General features: G+C 37.4%; 2 protein-coding genes across 2 annotated transcripts; both read left to right on the top strand.

Moving 5' to 3' along the window:
- The first annotated feature begins 732 nt into the window (after positions 1–732).
- On the top strand, positions 733–1,674 carry LOC142845060 (olfactory receptor 4F3/4F16/4F29-like). The gene has a single exon (XM_075963822.1). It carries the CDS (start codon positions 733–735, stop codon positions 1,672–1,674), a length of 942 nt encoding a protein of 313 aa, XP_075819937.1.
- Positions 1,675–12,949: 11,275 nt separating this feature from the next.
- LOC142845061 (olfactory receptor 4F6-like) lies at positions 12,950–13,888 on the top strand. Its single transcript, XM_075963823.1, has one exon. The coding sequence runs from the start codon at positions 12,950–12,952 to the stop codon at positions 13,886–13,888; it is 939 nt and encodes a 312-aa protein (XP_075819938.1).
- Positions 13,889–22,201: the final 8,313 nt, after the last annotated feature.

Below are 22,201 nucleotides of genomic sequence, written 5' to 3' on the forward strand. Positions count from 1 at the left end.
TCTTTTAATCATTTGCATCTTTACTCTTGTCTTCTTTTTTTATACTTTATACCCCAGCCCACTTCTCTTTTTGTATTAAGGATAAAGCCAATATAAAGAAATAAATTGTTAGACAAGCACACCTATACTGTGCTGCAAATTTATACTGTAATTCAGTTTTTGAAAACTTTCCATACGTTTTTCTTTAATGAATGTGTTAATTTAAATGTCATCAATAGTTTGTAAAAATATTCTCTTTTTAAAGGTTCATTTAAAAATTACTTGTATGTGTCCTTGAGATTAAGTTCATGTTTCATGTTTGTGGAAATTTATGGAAACCAAGAGGTGTCATTTGACTTTTGGGAGCTAGAACTCTGGGCTATTTTAAGCTACTTGAATGGATGTGAAGAACAAAACTAGGGTCTTTTGAAATAATAGCAAGTGCTCTTAACTGACGAGCCATCTCTCGAAGCCCTAATATCCCCTTTTAAAACCCATCAAACCTTATTGTCTTTTGAGTTTTGATAAAAACTTTTGCTACAGGTGTTAAGTCATAATTCAAACTAATTTATAAATTTCAGATTATTGATTGTGTATAGAACTTCCTTCTCTCACACTACTTACATTAAAGTCAGTTTCAATGCTTCAGTAACATAGATTTTCATAACGAGGAGATTCTCCTATTCTATTTATAAAATTATAATTTACAGTTTCTCCCATTTCCTACTTCAGGTAGTACTGCCAACAGAGCCAATGGAAGGAAAGAATCAGTCTGTGGTGACAGAGTTTGTGTTCCTGGGACTCACCAAATCTTGGGACATCCAATTATTCCTTTTTGTGTTCTCTTCCATGTTTTATGTCGCAAGCATGACAGGAAACTCCCTCATCGTGTTCGCTGTGGCTTCTGACACTCACTTACACTCTCCTATGTACTTTCTGTTGGCTAACCTCTCCTTCATTGACTTGGGTGTTTCTTCTGTTTTTTCCCCCAAGATGATTTATGATCTGTTGAGAAAGCATAAAGTCATCACTTTTAGAGGGTGCATCACCCAAATATTCTTCATTCACTTCGTTAATGGTGTGGAGGTGATTTTACTCATAGCCATGGCCTTTGACAGATATGTGGCCATATGTAAACCTCTCCATTATCTGACCATTATGAGCCCAAAGATGTGCATCTTGTTTTCAGTGGCCTCCTGGGTGGCTGGCTTTATCCATTCTCTCATTCAATTGGCTTTTGTAGTAAACTTACCATTTTGTGGACCAAATGTTTTGGACAGCTTCTATTGTGACTTTCCTGGGTTCATCAAACTTGCCTGTGTAGATACATTCAGTACATACAGACTGAAATTACTGGTCTCTGTCAACACTGGATTCATGGCTGTAGGTTCCTTCTTCATACTGATCATTTCCTATATTGTCATCATATTTACTGTTCAGAAACATTCTTCAAGTGGCTCCTCTAAGGCCCTGTCTACACTTTCAGCTCATGTGACTGTGGTGGTCTTATTCTTTGGCCCTGTGATGTTCATCTACACACGGCCTTCTTCTTTCACACACTTGGATAAATTTCTGTCCATATTTGAGGCAGTTGTCACTCCCATTCTGAACCCTGTGATCTACACATTCAGGAATCAAGAAATGAAAAAGGCAATGATGAGAGTATTTAAACATATAGTGGGGTGTAGAAAATAATTAAACACTTGCACTCTGATCATTCTTAATTGCATATAAATGTTCATTGTTCACCAGTATTAAAGAAAAATATTTCCTTGAAAATTTTGGTATGTTTAGTCACATTTATATATATTCTACTTTGTCTTATACTTAGTAATCATGGCACTATATCATTTACTTAAATAGTGAAAATGTAACAAATCTAAATTCATATGAAATAATATTTTCTTGAAGAAAGCTCTTAGACACAGCAGAGGGGATGTTGTTTTGAAGTCTGCAGGTAAAGGAATATTTTCGCTCTACTTTTCCAAGAATTATTCTCTTTAATTATGTTTCTTTGTATTCTATATGTGCAAGTGCCTCAAATACTTGTAAGCAGAATTCAAGAAATACCAAATATTATTTGTTAGGACTCATTTAGCTTCATTCATATTTACAAGGGTGGTCTAACATGCTTAAAGTCAATAAATGTGTTTTATCACATGAATAGTCTCAAAGTCAGAGACTGCATGATCACATCTGAAAATGTAGAAAAACAACCTTTAATCCAGTTTGTGATTTCATGATTACAGTCATGAATGAGCTATCATTAGAAGGGAGCTATCTCAAGACAATAAAAGCTATACTCTATAAATCAACAACTAACAACATGGCAAATGAAGAAAAAGTTTTGTGACACTTTATTTAAAATCAGAAGATAGATATCCTGCTGTTATTCAATAATAGGATTTGATTCTTAACTAGAGCAGTAAGACAACAGAAAGTATTAAAATGGTATTGAAACTCTGAAACTGTCAGTGGAGAAAGTACATATGTTTATTAGGTACTTTTGTTGCTGTGACAAATACCATGAACAAAAGCATCTAATGGAAGGGTTTATATTGACTTATGTTTTCAAAGGGGAAGCCCACAATGAAAAGGAAAGCATTGCAGCAGGTGTTGTAGGAGGAAGCATGCTAATCTAGCTACCAATCACACACTGATAGTAGAGAATGAACTAGAAGTGAAGTTATAATCTTTCATGACCCCTTGGAAATGCAGCTCCCCAGCAAAATTTGTGTTCTATGAGTTCCATAACCCTCCAAAACAACATTGCTAATACACCAAGTGCTCAAATACATGAGCCTATGAGAGGCACTTCTATTCAAACCCCTATAGTAGTCCACAATAAGAGACAGACTTCCTAAATCGTACCCTGGTTGCTCGAGAAATAAAGCCAACAGTCGGCAAATGAACTTTTTGGAATTTAAAAGCTTCTGTTCAGCAGATAAAATTGTTAATTGAGTGAAGAGGCAGTCTACTACATGGGAGAAAATCTTCCCAACATATATGTCTGGCAGAATATTTCTATCTAGACTACATGCAGAACTAAAATCTGTATGAATAAACAAGTTAATAAAAATGGGCTACGGAGCTAAACAAAGTTCTCAGAAGAAAAGTTTCAAAAGTTTATGAATATTTTGGATGATATGGAGCCTGACTGTCCTTCTTCTATCACCTGGCTTGGCTCCTAGTGGTGATACTGGGATACTAACCCAGCCACAAAACCTTAGACCCACAACCTGTCCTGCCTGGCACAATGGTGGATCAGAGCTAGTGGTAGTGGCCATCCAATTCTGAGGCCTAAGTCACAAGAGAAAGCACTTCATGACACTGCCTGGATGGCCATGAATTGGAACCTGGATGGCTCCAAAATCTGGAAAGAATCAAACTTAACTGGGAAAAAGTCAGTAAAATGATTTTTAATAATATTCTGCTATAAGCAAAGGTTGGTGTCTAACCCATTTGTCACCAGGGAGGCTTTCTCCAGCAGATGATGGGAGCAAATGCAGAGACCAAGAGCCTGGTACAGATTGCTAAACTTGCAGAAGAAGAGGATGAAGGACTGTAGGAGTCAGAGGACACCAGGAGCACAAGACCCATAGAATCAACACAGCAGGGCTCACACAGGCTCACAGAGAATAAGTCAACAACCATGGATCCCGGAAATGTTTGCACCAGCCCTGTGCATACAAGCTGTGGTTGTTTAACTTGAGGTTTTTATGGGACACATAAAAGTCGGGTTGGGGGTATCTCTTTCTCTTTTGCCTCTTTGGGGGATCCTTTTAACCCCTCCTTTTTTGTCTCCAGCCATGCTATGAGGGTTTATGCCTAGTTTTATTGTTTCTTGTTATTCCGCATTATGATATCTTGTTATGATCTCCCTGGGAAGCAAGCTCATTGTTGAATAGAAACAGAGTAGTGGATCTGGGGGAAGGCAGGGGAGGAAGGAGCATTGGGAGATTGTTGTGTGATATTTTGATTGTGTTCCCACAAATGAACCTTCCTTCAATTCAGAGGGTGGTGCTCACCAATAGCAGATCTAAATTAACCCTAGGGGTTTGGAGGATTACTGACAGATATGAGACAGGAAGTAGTAAGGTCCAGCAGGGAGAGGATCTCCTTTTGAATGGAGGAACGGTAGAGATATAAAGCGACTGGTGGCTGCTCCCTGCTTCTCTGGTCTTTCAGGTTCTAACCACAATACCTACTCCTGGGATTGAAAGAGACAAATTAGATTAATGTTTTGGAGTAGGGCAGGCTGGAAATGGGATTTATTGCATGAGAAAAGAATAAATAAATGGAAGAAACATTTATTTATTTATTTATTTATTTATTACTTTATAAATAATAGGAATGAACATTTCCACTTCCTCCTCTCCTCCACTTCCCTCCCACTTCCCTACTTACCCTTCTCCCCTTGCCCTCCAGTCCTAAGAGAGAGCAGGGTACCTTGTCCTGTGGGAAGTCCAAGTCCCTCCCTCCTCTATCCAGGTTTAGATAGGTATGCATCCAAATAGACTAGGATCCCAAACAGCCAGTACATGCAGTAGAGACAAATCCCAGTGCCATTATCATTGGTTTCTCAGTCATCCCCAATTGTCAGCTACATTTAGAGAGTCCAGTTTGATCCCATGCTCATTCAGTTCATGTCCAGCTGGCTTTGGTGAGCTCCCCTTAGCTCAGGCACACGGTCTCAGTGGGTGGTCCTGACTTGCTTGCTCATCTTCTCCCTCCGGTCTTCAACTGGACCTTGGGTGCTCAGTCCAGTGCTCCCATGTGGGCCTCTGTCTCTATCTCCATCTGTCACCAGATGAAGTTTCTTGGGTGATATTCAAGATATTTATATGGAACTGGCCATATGCACAAGGCCAGATCAGGCACCCTCTCCTCCACTACTCAGGGTCCTAGCTGGGGACATCCCTATGGGATTTGGGACCGCCTCTATAGTCAAACTTCTGGCCAACCCCACAATGCCTCCCTTAATTAAGATATCTTCTTCCCTGCTCCCATATCTGTCCTTCCTCCATCTCAACCATCCCATTCTCCCAAGCTCTGCCTAAATCCCTCCTTCTCCCTTCTCTCATCTATCTCTCCTTCTTCCATCCCCCAGCCCCATACTCCCAACTTTTGTGTGGCTATTTTGTCTGTTTCCAATTTCCAAGAGGATCTCTATATTTTTTTGGGGTGGGGAAAGTTCATCTTATTTTTTATGTTCTCTAGGATCGTGAATGATAGGCTCAATGTCCTTTGTTTATGGCTAGAATCCACTAATGAGTGAGTAAATACCATAATCATATTTTTGGGTCTGGGTTATCTCACTCAGAAGAGTGTTTTCTACTTCAATCCATTTGCATGCAAAATTCAAGATGTCATTGTTTTTTACTGCTGAGTAGTACTCTAATGAGTAGATTTGCCATACTTTATCCATTCTTCCATTGAAGGGCATCTAAGTTGCTTCCAGGTTCTGGCTATTACAAATAATGCTGTTATGAACATTATTGAACAAAGGCTTTTGTATTATGATTGGGTATCTCTTGTGTATATTCACAATAATGGTATTGCTGGATCCTGAGGTACGTTGATTCCCAATTTTCTGAGAAACCACCATGCTGATTTAAAAAGTAGTTGCAATTTCACCCTGCCACAAACCCTTTAAATTACAATAGCAACATATCTGCATGATATACCCATTGGCGCAATAGTGACACGAATGCCGTGGAACTAAGAAACATAGTGTGATTGGATTCAAGACCTATTCAATGATATGAACCCCATATTTGAGACTGCTGATTATGTCAAGACCCATAGACTACAGAGGCCAGAGACGCTATAGAAAATATACTACAATTATTCTACTAACAAAACGACTTTAAATAATGTATTACTATACCCATATATTAGTGAATCACTCAACTCTCATCAAGAAAATTCTTGCAGTAGTGGGTAGTTAACACAGAGACTCACAGCTGGACAGGTGAGAGACTTCAGACCACCTATCATTAAATGAGATGACTGTAGTACCGCTCTCCCCTCATGCTAGAGATCTATATGGAAGAGGAGATAAAAAGACTCTAAGAGCCAAAGGTGTTGAATGACTTTAAGGAAGCAGCATGGATGCTGGGCATATGAACTGTCAGAGACTGTAATTGCAAGCCCAATATCCACCAGGCTATTCAAACCAGAAAATAGCCTCTCAAGAAGAAGCTAAAATGGGCGTAAGTTTCTATCCTGAAGAAACTATTTGCAATTAATGTTGGGACAGGGAAAATCAGTTTCACTGATTGACACTGGGTATATGACCCCAGGGAAGACTAAATGCTCAAGAAATACTTGTTCAACATAAAACAGAAAAAAAAATTGTTGTTTGTTTTGGTGTTTATGAAAACTTTTATTTTTTTTTATTTTGTTAGTTTTTTTTAAAGATAGGGTAAGAATATAAATTTAGAAGAGTAGGGCTGGGGTGTGTGGAGAAGTTGAATTTATGGGAAAGAATGTGATTAAAATATATCGTATTAAAAGTTTAAAACATAAAGTAAGAGAAGAAAACATTAAAATAAAGTTATCATATTACCAGCTATACCAGTCATGGCTACATACATAAAGGACCCTGTCTTACTTGCTTTGCCATTTATATGAGATAAAACACCATGACCAAAGCAACTTCTAGAAGAAATAGTTTATTTAGATTTATAGTTACAGAGAGCTATAGAATAGGATCCCAGAAAGCCAGTACATGCAGTAGAGACAAATCCCAGTGCCATTATCATTGGTTTCTCAGTCATCCCCAATTGTCAGCTACATTTAGAGGGTCCAGTTTGATCCAATGCTCATTCAGTCCAAGTCCAGTTGGCTTTGGTGATCTCCCAGTAAATCAGCCCCACTGTCTCAGTGGGTGGGTGCACCCCTCATGGTCCTGACTTCCTTGCTCATCTTCTCCCTCCTTCTGCTCCTCATTGGGACCTTGGGAGCTCAGTCCAGTGCTCCAGTGTGGGTCTCTGTCTCTATCTCCATCCATCACCAGATGAAGGTTCTATAGTGATATGCAAGATATTCGTCGGTATTGCTATAGGATAGGGTCGTTTCAGGTTCCCTATCCTCATCTGACCAAGGAACTAACTGGAGACATGCCTTGGGCTCCTGGGAGCCACTCTAGGTTCAAGTCTCTTGTCAGCCCTAAGGTGGCTCCCTTAACTAAGAATTGTGCTTCCGTGCTCCCCTATCCAGCCTTCCTTTATCCCAGTCATCCTGTTTCCCCAAGTTCCCCCCATCCTCCCCTTCTTACTTTTCTCTCCCCATCTCCCCTTACCCCCAACCCACCCCACCCCCAAGATCCCACTTTCCTCCCCGACAATTTTGTCTACTTCTCATAGGCAAGAGGATAACTATATGTTTTTCCTTGGGTTCACCTTCTTATTTAGCTTCTTTAGGTTCACCAATTGTAGGCTCCGTATCCCTTATTTATGGCTAGAAACCAATAATGAGTGAGTACATCCCATGTTCATCTTTTTGGGTCTGGGTTACCTCACTCAGGATAGTGTTTTCTATTTCCATCCATTTGCATGCAAAATTCGAGAAGTCATTTTTTTTTACCGCAGCGTAGTACTCTACTGTGTATATATTCCACACTTTCTTCATCCATTCTTCCATTGAAGGACATCTAGGTTTTTTCCAGGTTCTGGCTATTACAAATAATACTGCTATGAACATAGTTGAACAAATGCTTTTGTCATATGATCGGGCATCTCTTGGGTATATACCCAAGAGATTATGAAAACTTTTATTTGTTTTTGATTTTGTTAGTTTTTTTTTTAAAGAGAGTACGAGAATATAAATTTAGAAGAGTAGGGCTGGGGTGTGTGGAGAAGTTGAATTTATGGGAAAGAATGTGATTAAAATATATCGTATTAAAAGTTTAAAACATAAATTAAGAGAAGAAAACATTAAAATAAAGTTATCATATTACCAGCTATACCAGTCATGGCTACATACATAAAGGACCCTGTCTTACTTGCTTTGCCATTTAAATGATATAAAACACCATGACCAAAGCAACTTCTAGAAGAAATAGTTTATTTAGATTTATAGTTACAGAGAGCTAAGCATCCATGATGACGGAGGAGAAGCATGATGACAGGAACTAATAACTACATCCTTGTTGTAAACACAAAACGGACCGCACTGGGAGTGCTGCGAGGCTTTGAACCCTCAGAGCCCATCACAGTCACTTACTTAGCAGGTAGTGGATAGCTCCTAAACCTACTCAAACAGTGCCTCCAACTGGGGACCAAATATACAAACATTTGAGCATATGGGAAATACTTTATTTGAATGACCACAGACAATATTTTGCTGCAAGGATATTTGCATATTCATGTTTTTGCTATTCTATTTACAATAGCTAGAGAAAGGAATATGTCACAGATCACCTAATGAATAGATAATACACACAAAGAAATTTTATTCAGCCCAAAACAATGAGTTATGCTGTTTAAAATTTTTATAATTAGTATTAGTTTTGTAAAAAAATATTGTGTGGAGATAGAGTCAACTGTTATTAGTCCATTCTCTTCTTCCACATGTTAGCTGCAGAGATTGAACTCAGGTCCTCAAGCATGATAGTAAGTGCCATTTTTATTGAGCCAACTCATTTGGCCAGGATATTTCTAATACTTTGTTTATTTCTGTTTAATATTGAGAAGATATTTACCTTAAAGAAAGAAGTAATTGCAATGAGTAATTATCAATTATCGGATCCAAATAGCTTAAGGAGACCAAAACAATTCCACTTTCTCCATAGTATCTGAGTTTCAGAGTTCTTTGGACACACTGACCAATACAAATAATTCTCTTGAGAAAAATTCTGTAACCATGAGCTCCTTCAAGATGTCATGCTTTTCCACTATCTCTTGCTCAGATACTCTCAAAGTGTATATAATTAACTTCATATATTCCTAATGGAGGATTCTATGTGGCACTTTATCTGAGAGGACACAGGGAAACTTGGCTCTACAAGATGTTGTTATCATTCAGGTAAAAAGGAGAGATGGAAATAAACTTAACAGTGTATAAGTTGATCATACACAGATGTTAGTTTGTGAAGTTTGTGGTTAGTATTGCTGTGTACATGAGTTGTATCCTAAAGTACTTGAGGAAATCTAGGGCAAAGTAGAGCACAGAAAAGAAAAAAAATTGAATAACACAAAAGAATGATTGTAACAGTATTCACTGTGTGAAAAGGCTTTGAATTCGATTGGAAAGTGATCAAGGAGGGGTATGTGGAGTGATTCGTAGGGAAGAAAGTGAAGGGAGAAATTATGTAATGAGATTACATCATAATCACAAAAGTAAGGGGAAAATGTCTATAAAAATATTAGAAAAAGCAAAACAACAGACTCAATGAATTAGTAGCTACATGTTTTTCAATAACATTGGTCAAAATGATATATAAATTGTACTGTGTAATAAAATATCAATGTTGGTTTTCTTTAAAAATATTTTACTTTGGTTTCCTTTACTTTTTCATGAAATACTTACTAAAACAACTAGTATTTTTCTCTTTGATGCAATGGGATTTTGAAGTACAATTCCCATGGTAAATGACCTGGAGACTTAGGTCACCAACCATCAGTTGGTCACAAAATGCTTTTGTCAGCTTGTAGCTAGTTAGAGCATTGGTAAGAAGTATTAAACACACAATATCCAAAAGGAAGACACATTCTAAACGATAAAGTAATAGTGGCAAAACTGCTGTCTAGTATTTGAGGACACCTGGTAAGTAGACTTTAATACCCTACCAGCATTAGCAGTAACTTTCCGTGTACAGCTAATACACAACATCTCTGTAACATGCAGAGTGTTCCATCTTCAATACTATTTTTCTTTCAGATATACTTATTGGGCATCCATTCATGCTGGGATTCCCAAAACAAATTTAGAAGTTGTATTGCGTAACCCTATGTTTCATTGCAATTTTTGGAACAAATTGGAGGTTAACAAGATGTTGAAAATAGTCTTATAAAGGATAAAGAAGATGAAAGCAGGAAAAGGGCCAATACACTGATTCTAAGGACTTGACCATCTCACCCAGAGATAGAAAATCTAAACATGGAGGCTGTTAGGGGTTTCAAACAGCAGATAGGTATTAGAAGACTCAGGAAATATTCATTCATGTGCTACCTTTGATTTTTTCAGTTTGCTTGTTGTGTGTCTGAGCCTGGTTCCTCTGTCATAGTCTTGGTAGGTCAGTTTGAACATAGCAACAAAATGAGCCATTAAATTTTACTCCAATTTCTTCCATTGTAACCTATATAGTGTTAACTTGCTTTTTTTCTACCTTGTCTACTGTTATCTTTCTTGGTCCATGTCTCTTCTCCCTCATTTCTTCTCCTTTAGCATCAATCAAACAGCTGATCAATGTTAAAATAACTAGCAATGAACTGCTCCCACATGTGAGATTTTTATTGCTGATGAATCTGATGTTGAGAAAACTCTTGTAGAGTGACATATATTTAGGTGAAAATAATTTTTCAATAATTTTAAATACTTATTGTAACATTAAATGCTAGTTTGGATAAATTTGAAACCACTCTATTGAATTTATAGATCTGTTCTTCCTGAATCTAGTATTTTGTATTTACAACTCCACCTTTGGTTAATGTTGATACAAGATTCTTTTAGATTTTTTAAACAACACAGAAATAGAGAATTTATGTAGGGACAGCCACTTACAATTCTATCATTTAGTCCTCACCATTACTGGTGTTATTTGGTGTTTCTTAAAGAATGTTTAAGTTTAAAATGTTCACAAATAGTCATATTACTGTTTTTATACTTTTTCTTGTTTTTTTAGGTAAGTATAAATCTCTCTAGACTTGCCTGTGTAAACCTATTCTGGTGATTTTTAATGTGTCATAATATTTCATTGTATGCTTATATTAAAATTAATAATTCATTCTTTACACTTTTAGACTATAGTCTCTGTGTGAATATATTTGTCACATATTTAATATTCAGTCTTGTAATAATGACTATATTTTAAAATCTATTAAACAGCAATTTGTAGTACATATACAAGGTACAAAATGAGATTTTTATTTAAAGCCTTAAAATGTTCAGGCTCTTTTGCTGATCCATCTCTTCTGCCTTTACAAATCTCTCCTTTTCTCTCCATACTGATTGGCAGAACAGAAAGATTATGACTGGTGATGGATATAGAGAACTATTTGACTTCTTAACTGTGTATGTTGATCTCATTGTGAGTTTTATGTGCAAGTGGTACTGTTTTTTCCATTCAGATACCTTACTTGGCAACATGTTGCAATATTATGAGTGTTTATATTCTGAATAAATGATGACTATATTTTTATACTTATGAGTACAATATCATCAGTGAAAAAATGCAAACACTTGGAAGCTATAAACAAGAAAGATAAGAAATAAACCATTTTACGAAAACTCTGTTAGAGCTTGTTTTCTTCAAATCATCCACACAGTAAAATATACTGAATATGTATATATTTTGTATTCCAGAATATCAATATTTTAAATTTGTAGATAGCATTTAATTCCTTTAGAATTTTGATTAGAGGTCCTTTACAAAAGACGTCTCCTCCAGTTGAGCACAGTGTTCTAGTGTACCTGTTCAGTCCTGCTCTATTTCATCTGGTATTTAGAATATAATTTCTCCACTTGTGCCCATACAGCACAGGCTCCTTGCCTCACCACCTCATTGTTTTTCTTTGGTTATGGTACTTATGAGATATTTATAAAGAACAGTGTGTCCAGCCTGACTGCCTCAAGTTGCTCTGAGTTGTAATAAGTTGTAATTTCATTCTTAGAGCAACTTAAGGCAAGGAACCAGGTATGAAGTGAGTGATGACATGAAAATGACCGTACTAAAGAGGCTGAAGGAGAGTTTGCTCGTTTCTGTAAAGTGTGGAATTCAGATGTAAGATATTCAGTTACCCCTTGCTTTGCAACATGCTGACTCACTGAATCTTGATCTTACTATTCCAGGTAAACTGGAGGCTGGTACTCCCAGAACATGCTGTTCCCTTCACTGATATGAGTATGTACCACTTACTCAGCTTTTAAACAGGTGCTAAGTATCTGAACACCTAAGGTGCTAAGTCCTCATGCATACACAGCTAGCACCTTACTTAGTGAGTCATCCCAGCAGCCCTTTTTCTGTTTTATATGTTAATCATCAATTGAGGTCAACTAATGATTATGATAGAAAGCAAATATGGCTTGCACGTTTTATTTGTTACATTTTGGTATGAATAATTCATCCACTCCCTAACCCCATATATTTCTCCGCTGTGCTATGACAGATTATATGATGTTCTTTCTAATTTTGTATATGACCATTTGAAAGTATTAATTATGGTGAAGCTACTGCTTATTAAACTTCACAAACTTATTGTTGGTTTCAGAAAAAAGTTCTAAACATAGATCCAAAATTATGTCTGGCTTGTCCTCCATTCTGATCTCCATCACTCTTCTTGCCTATTCGTCTTCCTGTCTTGGATTCTTTGTGTGAACTAGTTCCAAAGACTATCTCTCATTCTCTTGAGTAGTAACAAGGCTATTATCAATGAGTCATGACCACTATGACAAGTCACATACCTGGGGTACTACACTGTTGTCTTTCTTAAATGTGTTGTCAGTACATGTTGCAATGTATTTAGATCCTGATAAACTAATAATCTATTTTTCACATGATTTTGACTTAGGTCTTGACTTATAGTAAATAACTACAAACTATTAGTTGAACAGATAAATGAGTTAAGGAAATTTTCAAATTACTTTCTAATGACTATAAAATTGTTTGGTTTTAATTCATTCAGAAATATTCTTAATTGTTTTTTCAACTATTTATTTATAATGAATTTTTTTAAAAAAAAATCCTTTGTTTTCAGTCCCTTAGGTAACAGAAAAAAGAAAAGAAAAAAGAAAGAAAGAAAAGTAAATGTTTAAAACAAATTACACAGAGTTGTCTGAGTTTGTATTTCTGGGACTTTCAACATCTAGACCAATACAGCATTTCTTTCTTGCCTTCTCTATGGTGTTTTACGTAGCCATTGTGCTGGGAAACACCCTTGTTGTGCTTACAGTGACCTTTGACCCACATTTACATTTCCCTATGTACTTTCTTTTGGGAAACCTCTCATTTATTGATTTATGTCTTTCCACCTTAACTGTACCAAAAATGATTTCTGACCTCTCCTCTGGGCACAATACCATCTCATTTCAGGGTTGTGTCTTCCAGATATTTGTCCTTCATGTCCTGGGGGGATCTGAGATGGTACTGCTGATAGCCATGGCCTGGGACAGATATGTGGCCATATGCAAGCCCCTCCACTACCTGACCATCATGAGCCCATGGACGTGCCGTTTGCTCTTGTCTGGTGCTTGGGTTATTGGGTTACTGCATTCTGTTGCCCAATTAGCTTTTGTTGCTCATTTGAATTTTTGTGGTCCTAATAAGATAGATAGCTTTTACTGTGATCTTCCTCAGTTCATCAAACTGGCATGCGCAGAGCCCCACAAAATGCAGTTCATGGTTACTGCCAACAGTGGGTTTATTTCTGTAGGAACCTTCTTCTTATTGATTATTTCCTACATTGTAATCCTTTTCACTGTAAGAAAACATTCATCAGGTGACTTGTCCAAGGCCCTCTCTACTCTTTCTGCTCACATCTCTGTGGTGATTTTGTTCTTTGGACCATGCATCATTGTGTACATGTGGCCATTTCCTACTTTCCCTCTGGATAAGTTTCTTGCCATTCTGGACTTCATGATTACGCCCATCCTGATCCCTGCCATTTACACACTGAGGAATAAAGACATGAAGGTGGCAATGAGGAGAATGATTACTCAACTGCTCAAGATGATCAAAATGTCTTGATCTACAGAAGTACAAAATGCATCTTCTAATTGCCCTCCTATGAGCATAGCTGAAGACTTCTTGGTTGAGACTATTTATTTTCCTTTATCCAACAGTTTAAAAAATGTTGGATACTTTATTTCAAGTTGACTAACATTAATGACATCTTAAGTGGAGTTTATAATTGTTTTGTACTGACTATACTCATTATCCATAGAAAAGCTAAAAAGCTAAAATTTCTATCCACATTATTTATTTGCAAAGCTATTTTTATAAGTTGATATCTTCCTGTATCTTATTATACTTATATTTTGGCAATCAAAGCATGTTCATTTTATATGCTGATTGAGAAATAGTTACAATTTTTTTCTTACATCATACTATGAATTTGAAAGGTAGTGAGTTGAATAAATTTTGAAAATATCTTAATTTCTAAGAAATTGAGCTTTTGCTGGACTTCACAGCCTATGTTAATAAAACACCTTTCAGTAACTAAACTTAAGACCTCTAGTCTGTTATATACTCAAACTTTTTAACCTGGCTTTAAGAGAACATTGTAAGAACCATTTTTAGTTGTCTTGTAAATGACTTTTACAACCTAATCGAAAATCTTAAACTGTGTGCTTTCCCAAGCCTCCGGACCAGATACATGTATCATTTGATAAAACCAACAAATACAGAAGTGGAAAGTAACTTCATAAAATCAATAATAAATCATAATGTGACCACTTTTGGTTATTGGTTGGTAAACAATGATGTTTTGTTTTCTGGGTGAGCTAGGATCAATTGGAGTCAGTGACTTTATTCCTTGTAACACTCTGTTAAAAAGTACTGTAAACTGCCCAATTGCTTTGCCACGTAATTGATTCTCTGCCATTCATGAATACACAGTGAAGTCTTTATTAGATATGACAATGACATCACACACAGATAGGCATCATTCGCATACATGGCTGAATAAACATACTGGTACACATAGGGGTAGACACACAGACACAGTTGTTGTACCCAGAATCGGGTCTCCCCAAGACCACCAAGGGACCAAATCCGCTGCAAAAAGCAAAGAGTCTGTTTTTATTACTATACCAGCATGCTGGGGCCTGATCATTCTTCCCAAAGGCAAGATGGCAATGACCCTGAGAGGATTGTAGCTTTTTTTTTTAAGCCTTACTGAGGGGAGTGTTGGAGGAAGTTGGGAAATTTTAGATATTATTGGCTTAAGCAGTCTTAATCACATTAGTGCAACTTAATTGGCTAGGGCTAGTCAGGGGTTAATCAAGGCTGCAGATTTCCATTTTGGGGCTGGAATTTCCAGGCCCTGTCTTGAACTGCTGTAGAGGGTAGTTCAGTACTGTCCTGTTCTAGTACTGTGTGCACCAGGCCTCCTCCTTGCTGTTAGCAGTGTTATAGATAGATCTTTATTTATGCATGGCTTTTCATCAGAAACTTCTTACTCATTCTCAGGAAATTGCAACTGAAGCCTGATCACTGACAGAAAACTGGGCAGCCTGTTATGGCATTTGCTCGGTCCATTCAACAGGGACAGACAGCCACAAGAAAGCCTTTACACAGGCACAGAATCAGGCTCAAATGACAGACAGACAGAGGACAGAAGACTCAGAGAACAGGCAGTAGAGAAATCAGCTCTGGACCTACTTTTGGTTAAATGATTCCAAAGGAAGTGCTTTTATATTGTTCCTCAATATAAGACAGATGCATTTTCAATAACTCAAATTTAATCACTTATACTTTACAACCCCCACACTGCAGACACCACTGGCCTCCAATAGTCCCTCCATGAGGCCCCTTCCACCATCCTTTATGTGGGTGATGTCAGTTCTGTGCAGGTTTTCTGCAGATAACCACAGCTGCAGTGAGTTAGTGAGTGCAACAGCTGTGCTATGTTCAGAAGATGCCAGTCTCTTTGCTGAACAGCTTCCAATCTTCTCTCTTCACTTCTTGTGTCCTCTCTTCTGCCTTTCTCCCTGATCTTTGAAGAGAGACATATGGGTGTTACATAGAGGACTGAGCATTCTAATGCCACTTGTTCGTAGCACGTTAGCCAACTCTATGTTTCTGTGTTAACGTTCGCTGACCCTTATATCCCTCCCCAGAAAACTACAATAAGAAGCTTCTCTGATGAAGGCAGACTGCCACATTAATCTTATATGGTGAATCATAGCTTGAGTATCTTCTCTTAATTGTGATATCTGGTCATAAATTCTTTAAATTCAAAATTTTTTTTCAAATATTTAACTTTGGTTTAATGTTTTCTAGTTGTTTGTCATTTACTTTAATCTGAGTTTTTAAATTTGCTTTTCTGGGGTCTAGAGAGATGGTTGAATGATAAAGAGAACTTGCTGTTCTTACAAACAACAAACAACTGGTTCAATTCCCAGCATCAAGTGGTTCATAGCTGTATGTAACTCCAGCTCAAGGTATACTACTGTTTCTTATGGTTCATGTGAGCTCTGGCTTGTATGTGAACAAAGGCATATCCACATACACATAAATAGATAAATCGTGAGACATGATTGCTCCTGGCAGTACTGATCTATTCCTGAAAGAGTGTAAGGCACTGAAGACACTCCTCTTGGAGCTTATTTTCTGATTGACAAAACTGGCCTTTGAGCAAAGAACTGCCCCTGCCTCAACTACTGACAAAATGCATTATGCCCAACTATATAAGCAAGATACAAGCAAAAATGACTGCCAAACATTGCCAAGACAGGAGTCTACCAGGCACCAGAAGATCCTTTGGGCTAAGGATTCTGTAGGAAGACAAGCCTACCTTGACCTGAGCAGCTAGGCTGTTGATTCTGGTAATTCTGTCCACTGTCTGGAGATCTTCAGTTTAGATGAAAGGCAGTTTTTCCCAGTGGTTGGAACTTGGCAGTTGAAGTGAATTGTGGATGGATGTTGTTTTGTGTTCATCTGTCTTCTGTCTTCTTTGGAAGAAATAGAGTACTGCTGCTAGGAGCCAACCTGTCTTTTTTTGTTATGAAAAGTTTTTTAATAATTAAATATTTAAATGCCATATTCCCTAAAATAAATAAATAAATAAATTTGTCAGGCAGTATATACCCATTGGTGCAACAGTGGCATAGTTGGTATGGGAGTTAAGCACATTCTGTCTCTATCTGCTCCATGGTAATAAATACGTTCTAAAGTTTAAACAACAAGGCATTATCACTTTTTCTCAGCTACAACTTAAACTCTCATATTGTTATTTCTCAGACTGTGTTCTCTTGGACACTGTGTTAACCATTCTATGTTCACCTATGCATTGGAACAGTACTGGCGAGAGACATATCTGATTATGTAATATCTCCCCTATGACAAACAATGGATTGATATAATTAGAGGGCATTTTTAATAATTGTTAAAATACAACTAGGAAATTATCTTTATCCTATTTCAATTATGATGCATATGCAATTTTATTGCATATGATAAATTACTCTTCTATTAATTTCTCATCACTTAGAGCTATGCATAGATTTGCACAATCCAATTTTCAGAATGTCAAAAAATAAAATTCTGAGAAAAATGAGACCCACCTGAATTATAAAAAAACAGAAGTTCAGAGTTATGCACATAGTGGAAACATGTCAATGCTACCCTGGCTGTCATTAGCCATATATATTTAACTTGTGATAATCACTTAGTACTGGAATTCACATTTTAGTTCAATTTGCAACATTATACATAGAAAAATTAATGTTGTTCTCTCTTTACAGAGACATTTTTAACCATCATCATTGTGTTTTTAAATAACATTTTTTATTGCATTTTCCTATCCTAAGTCAAATCTAAGTTTGATGAAGCGTAAGAGTCACATGAGGGCTATATTTAGAGTGAGTATGAGATTTCCCCTGGGAAAATGCTAGGGAAAGTCTTTCAAAGCTTGGGTTCTATTTAAAACATAGACCTGCAAAGATTTTCCACAAAGAGGTTTCGTAATACATTGTTCTACACCGATGAAGAATCCTCATTAAAGTTCCTAAGTGTAGTAAATGAGCTCACCATCATTTTGGGGTAAAGGCACAAGCTAAAATAACTATTGTCAGATAAGAAGAAACTGATTTTACAGGCAATTCCTGTAGGTAAGTTCATGAAAAACTCTTTTTGATTTAGGGATATCACTTTCCATCTAATTAGGTAATTTCAGAATATTTTTCCCTGTGGCATTTTTTTTTTACTTTCAAATATAGATCTTCGAGTTCTAAATGTATTATTCATGTGAGTATCAACCACAAATATTATAGATTTTCTCTCAGTGACTCATTTACTGCAATTTCACATACACACATACATACATACACACACACAAACACACACACAAACACACACACACATTCACACACACGCACATAAACACACAGAGAAACCTACAGTCTTACATGTGTTTCTCATGAATTTAACTTGGAGTGCAAAGTCTTTCAAATGAATTGCAAGATCCTTTAATCTTAATATTTTCTATATAGTTTTAATTTTTCCTTTTTTATCACATAATCAAAGCAGTAAATTCAGGTATGCTAACTATTGACATCAACAGGGTAGCCTACACTCCACACTGACGACAAAAGTGTTTAAATGCTTTTAATAATAATGTGCACTTCTGTACAACCTCTGTTAATTGTGCATGTGTGTGTCTTCTGAGTCTTCTGTCATCTTTATGACTTAATTTTCTCAAAGTCAAAATTTTTATTAGAAGCCAGATAATACTTAGTATATATATTATAGATCTGCCACTTTCTACTTATATGAATGAACAAAGAAAAATAGGAAAATAAATTTTAAAAACAACAATTTAAAGTCTAGAGACTGTTTTATCTGATACCCATTGAGATTAACATAGATAATACATTTGTGCTTACCTGAGCTTTAAAATAAACATGGAACTTAGTTTTTAATAAAAATTGTCATAGGGGAAAAGTAGCTTGAATGTCCCTCCCAGAATAAAATATTAGGTTTACTCTGTAACTCTATAAATGAAACGTTTTTTCTACTTACTATAGATTCAACAATGTACAAACCTATTTTATACAATTAATATCTATTTGACCAGCCAGTATACTTGAGTAATTAGTCCATTTCTGATTACTTTATACTTTCAGAAATACAGTGCTGTAAAATACTGTAAAAATAAATTCTGACATTGGCCATCTCATTTCCTTTAAATATAGACACGTGGAATAGAATAGCAGGGTCAGAGTTAAAAAGGTTTGGTCTTCAGTGATCCCTCTGCCCTGTGGAGTCACTGTGACTCATGTTCCTATCACTGAAGCTGAGAAGTATTTCAGACCACAGCAGCCACGGGATTATCATAGTCTCGGGGAGTATCATAACACAATCTGGAAAAGTTTCTGAAACTGTTGTGGCCTTAAAAATAAATCTTAACCTAAAATTTTAAAATAATTTCCACATCTGGAGAGATGACTCAGTGGTGACTCAGAGATGACTTCTGGTGTCTGGTGTGGAAGAGGACAAGAATATGCATCCAAAGTCCTTTCTCTCCTATCCCGTGTGCATCTCTGTATACATGTAGCATACACACAGTCAAACACACAGAAACTCATATGTGTGTGTGTGTGTGTGTCTATCTTTATTGGTATATGTCTAATATGTAAAGTGTCATGAATAAGAAACTTGTAATTGCCCAAAGATTTTTTTAAGACATTTAATAAGATCATCAGAAATCGATGCTCTCAATATTGGCCTGCATTAATAACAACCAGTTATAGCTAGTTATTCATGTTCCAACAAATTTGTAGTAAATGACTTAGCATATTAAATTGAACTCATACCTATCTAATTTTCACTGTGCTCATTCCAGTTTTAATTTTAATTTTAGTTTAATTTGATCAGAGCTTAATTTATATAATTCTAAGATCTCTAGGTCTCAAAAACAATGTGAATTTTCTGATAAGATCACAGGACCCTTTCCCTGAACATGTGTTACATATATACAGTGGTTGGATAGATATTTTACAAATTATTTTTTTATAATTTTCAGTTATCTTTCCCATTACCATGGTTGAATCTCACATTTTGTTCAATTTTCTTTTTTTTTATTGATAAAAGGAGAATAAAGAAAAGAAAGAAAAAAAAACAAATTTCCACCTCCTCCCAGCCTCCCATTTCCCTCCCCCTCCTCCCATTCTTCTCCCCCTCCTCCCACCCCTCTCCCTTTCCCCCCACTCCTCTCCCCCTCCCTCTCCAGTCCAAAGAGCAGTCAGGGTTCCCTGCCCTGTGGTAAGTCCTAGGTCCTCCCCCCTCCGTCCATATCTAGGAAGGTGAACATCCAAACTGGCTAGGCTCCCACCAAGCCAGTACATTGCGTTGGATCAAAACCGCGTGCCATTGTCCTTGGCGTCTCATCAGCCCTCATTGTTCGTCATGTTCAGAGAGTCCAGTTTTATCCCATGCTTTTTTTGGTAACAGTCCAGCTGGCCTTGGTGAGCTCCCAGTAGATCAGCTCCACTGTCTCAGTGGGTGGGTGCACCCCTCGTGGTCCCGACTTCTTTGCTCATGTTCTCCCTCCTTCTGCTCCTCATTGGGACCTTGGGAGCTCAGTCCAGTGCTCCAGTGTTGGTCTCTGTCTCTATCTCCATCCATCACCAGATGAAGGTTCTATGATGATATGCAAAATATTCGTCAGTATTGCTCTAGGATAGGGTCGTTTCAGGTTCCCTATCCTCAGCTGCCCAAGGAACTAACTGGGGACCTCGGCTTGGGCACCTGGGAGCCACTCTAGGTTCAAGTCTCTTGCCAACCCTAAGATGGCTCCCTTAACTAAGAATTGTGCTTCCGTGCTCCCCTATCCAACCTTCCTTTATCCCAATCCTATTTTTCCCCAAGTTCCCCTCATCCTCCCCTTCTCACTTTTCTCTCCCCATCTCCCCTTACCCCCATACCACCCCACCCCCAAGATCCCAATTTTCTCCCCAGCAATTTTGTCTACTTCCCTTATCCAAGAGGATAACTATATGTTTTTCCTTGGGTTCACCTTCTTACTTAGCTTCTTTGGATTCACCTATTGCAGACTCCGTGACCCCTATTTATGGCTAGAAACCAATTATGAGTGAGTACATCCCATGTTCATCTTTTTGGGTCTGGGATACCTCACTCAGGATAGTGTTTTCTATTTCCATCCATTTGCATGCTTTATATGGAAAAACAAAAAACCCAGGATCGCCAAAACAATCCTATACAATAAAGGATCTTCTGGAGGAATTACCATCCCTGACTTCAAACTCTATTACAGAGCTACAGTAATGAAAACAGGGTGGTACTGGCATAAAAACAGAGAAGTCTACCAATGGAATCGTATAGAAGACCCGGATTTAATCCCACAAACCTATGAACACCTCATTTTCGATAAAGGAGCTAAAAGTATACAATGGAAGAAAGAAAGCTTCTTCAACAAATGGTGCTGGCACAACTGGATGTCAACCTGTAGAAGAATGAAAATAGACCCATATCTATCACCGTGCACAAAACTCAAGTCCAAATGGATTAAAGACCTCAATATCAGCCCGAAAACACTGAACCTGATAGAAGAGAAAGTGGGAAATACCCTACAACAGATGGGCACAGGTGATCGCTTCTTAGGTATAACCCCAGAAGCACAGACATTAAGGGCAACATTGAATAAGTGGGACCTACTAAAACTGAGAAGCTTCTGTAAAGCAAAGGACACTGTCACTAAGACACAAAGGCAACCTACTGACTGGGAGAAGATCTTCACCAACCCCACAACAGACAAAGGTCTGATCTCCAAAATATATAGAGAACTCAAGAAACTAGACTTTAAAAGGCTAATTAACCCAATTAAAAAATGGGGCGCTGAACTGAACAGAGAATTCTCAACAGAAGAAGTTCAAATGGCCAAAAGACACTTAAGGTCGTGCTCAATCTCCTTAGCAATCAGGGAAATGCAAATCAAAACAACTTTGAGATATCATCTTACACCTGTCAGAATGGCTAAAGTCAAAAACACCAAGGATAGCCTTTGCTGGAGAGGCTGTGGAGGAAGGGGTACACTCATCCATTGCTGGTGGGAATGCAATCTTGTGCAACCACTGTGGAAGTCAGTGTTTCGGTTTCTCAGGAAATTCGGGATCATCCTACCCCTTGACCCTGCAATACCACTCTTGGGAATTTACCCAAGAGATGCTCTATCATATGTCAAAAGCATTTGTTCAACTATGTTCATAGCAGTATTATTTGTAATAGCCAGAACCTGGAAACAACCTAGATGCCCTTCAATGGAAGAATGGATGAAGAAAGTATGGAATATATACACATTAGAGTACTACGCTGCGGTAA

This window comes from Microtus pennsylvanicus, chromosome 2, assembly GCF_037038515.1.
Source record: "Microtus pennsylvanicus isolate mMicPen1 chromosome 2, mMicPen1.hap1, whole genome shotgun sequence".
In the NCBI taxonomy this organism is placed as follows: domain Eukaryota; kingdom Metazoa; phylum Chordata; class Mammalia; order Rodentia; family Cricetidae; genus Microtus; species Microtus pennsylvanicus.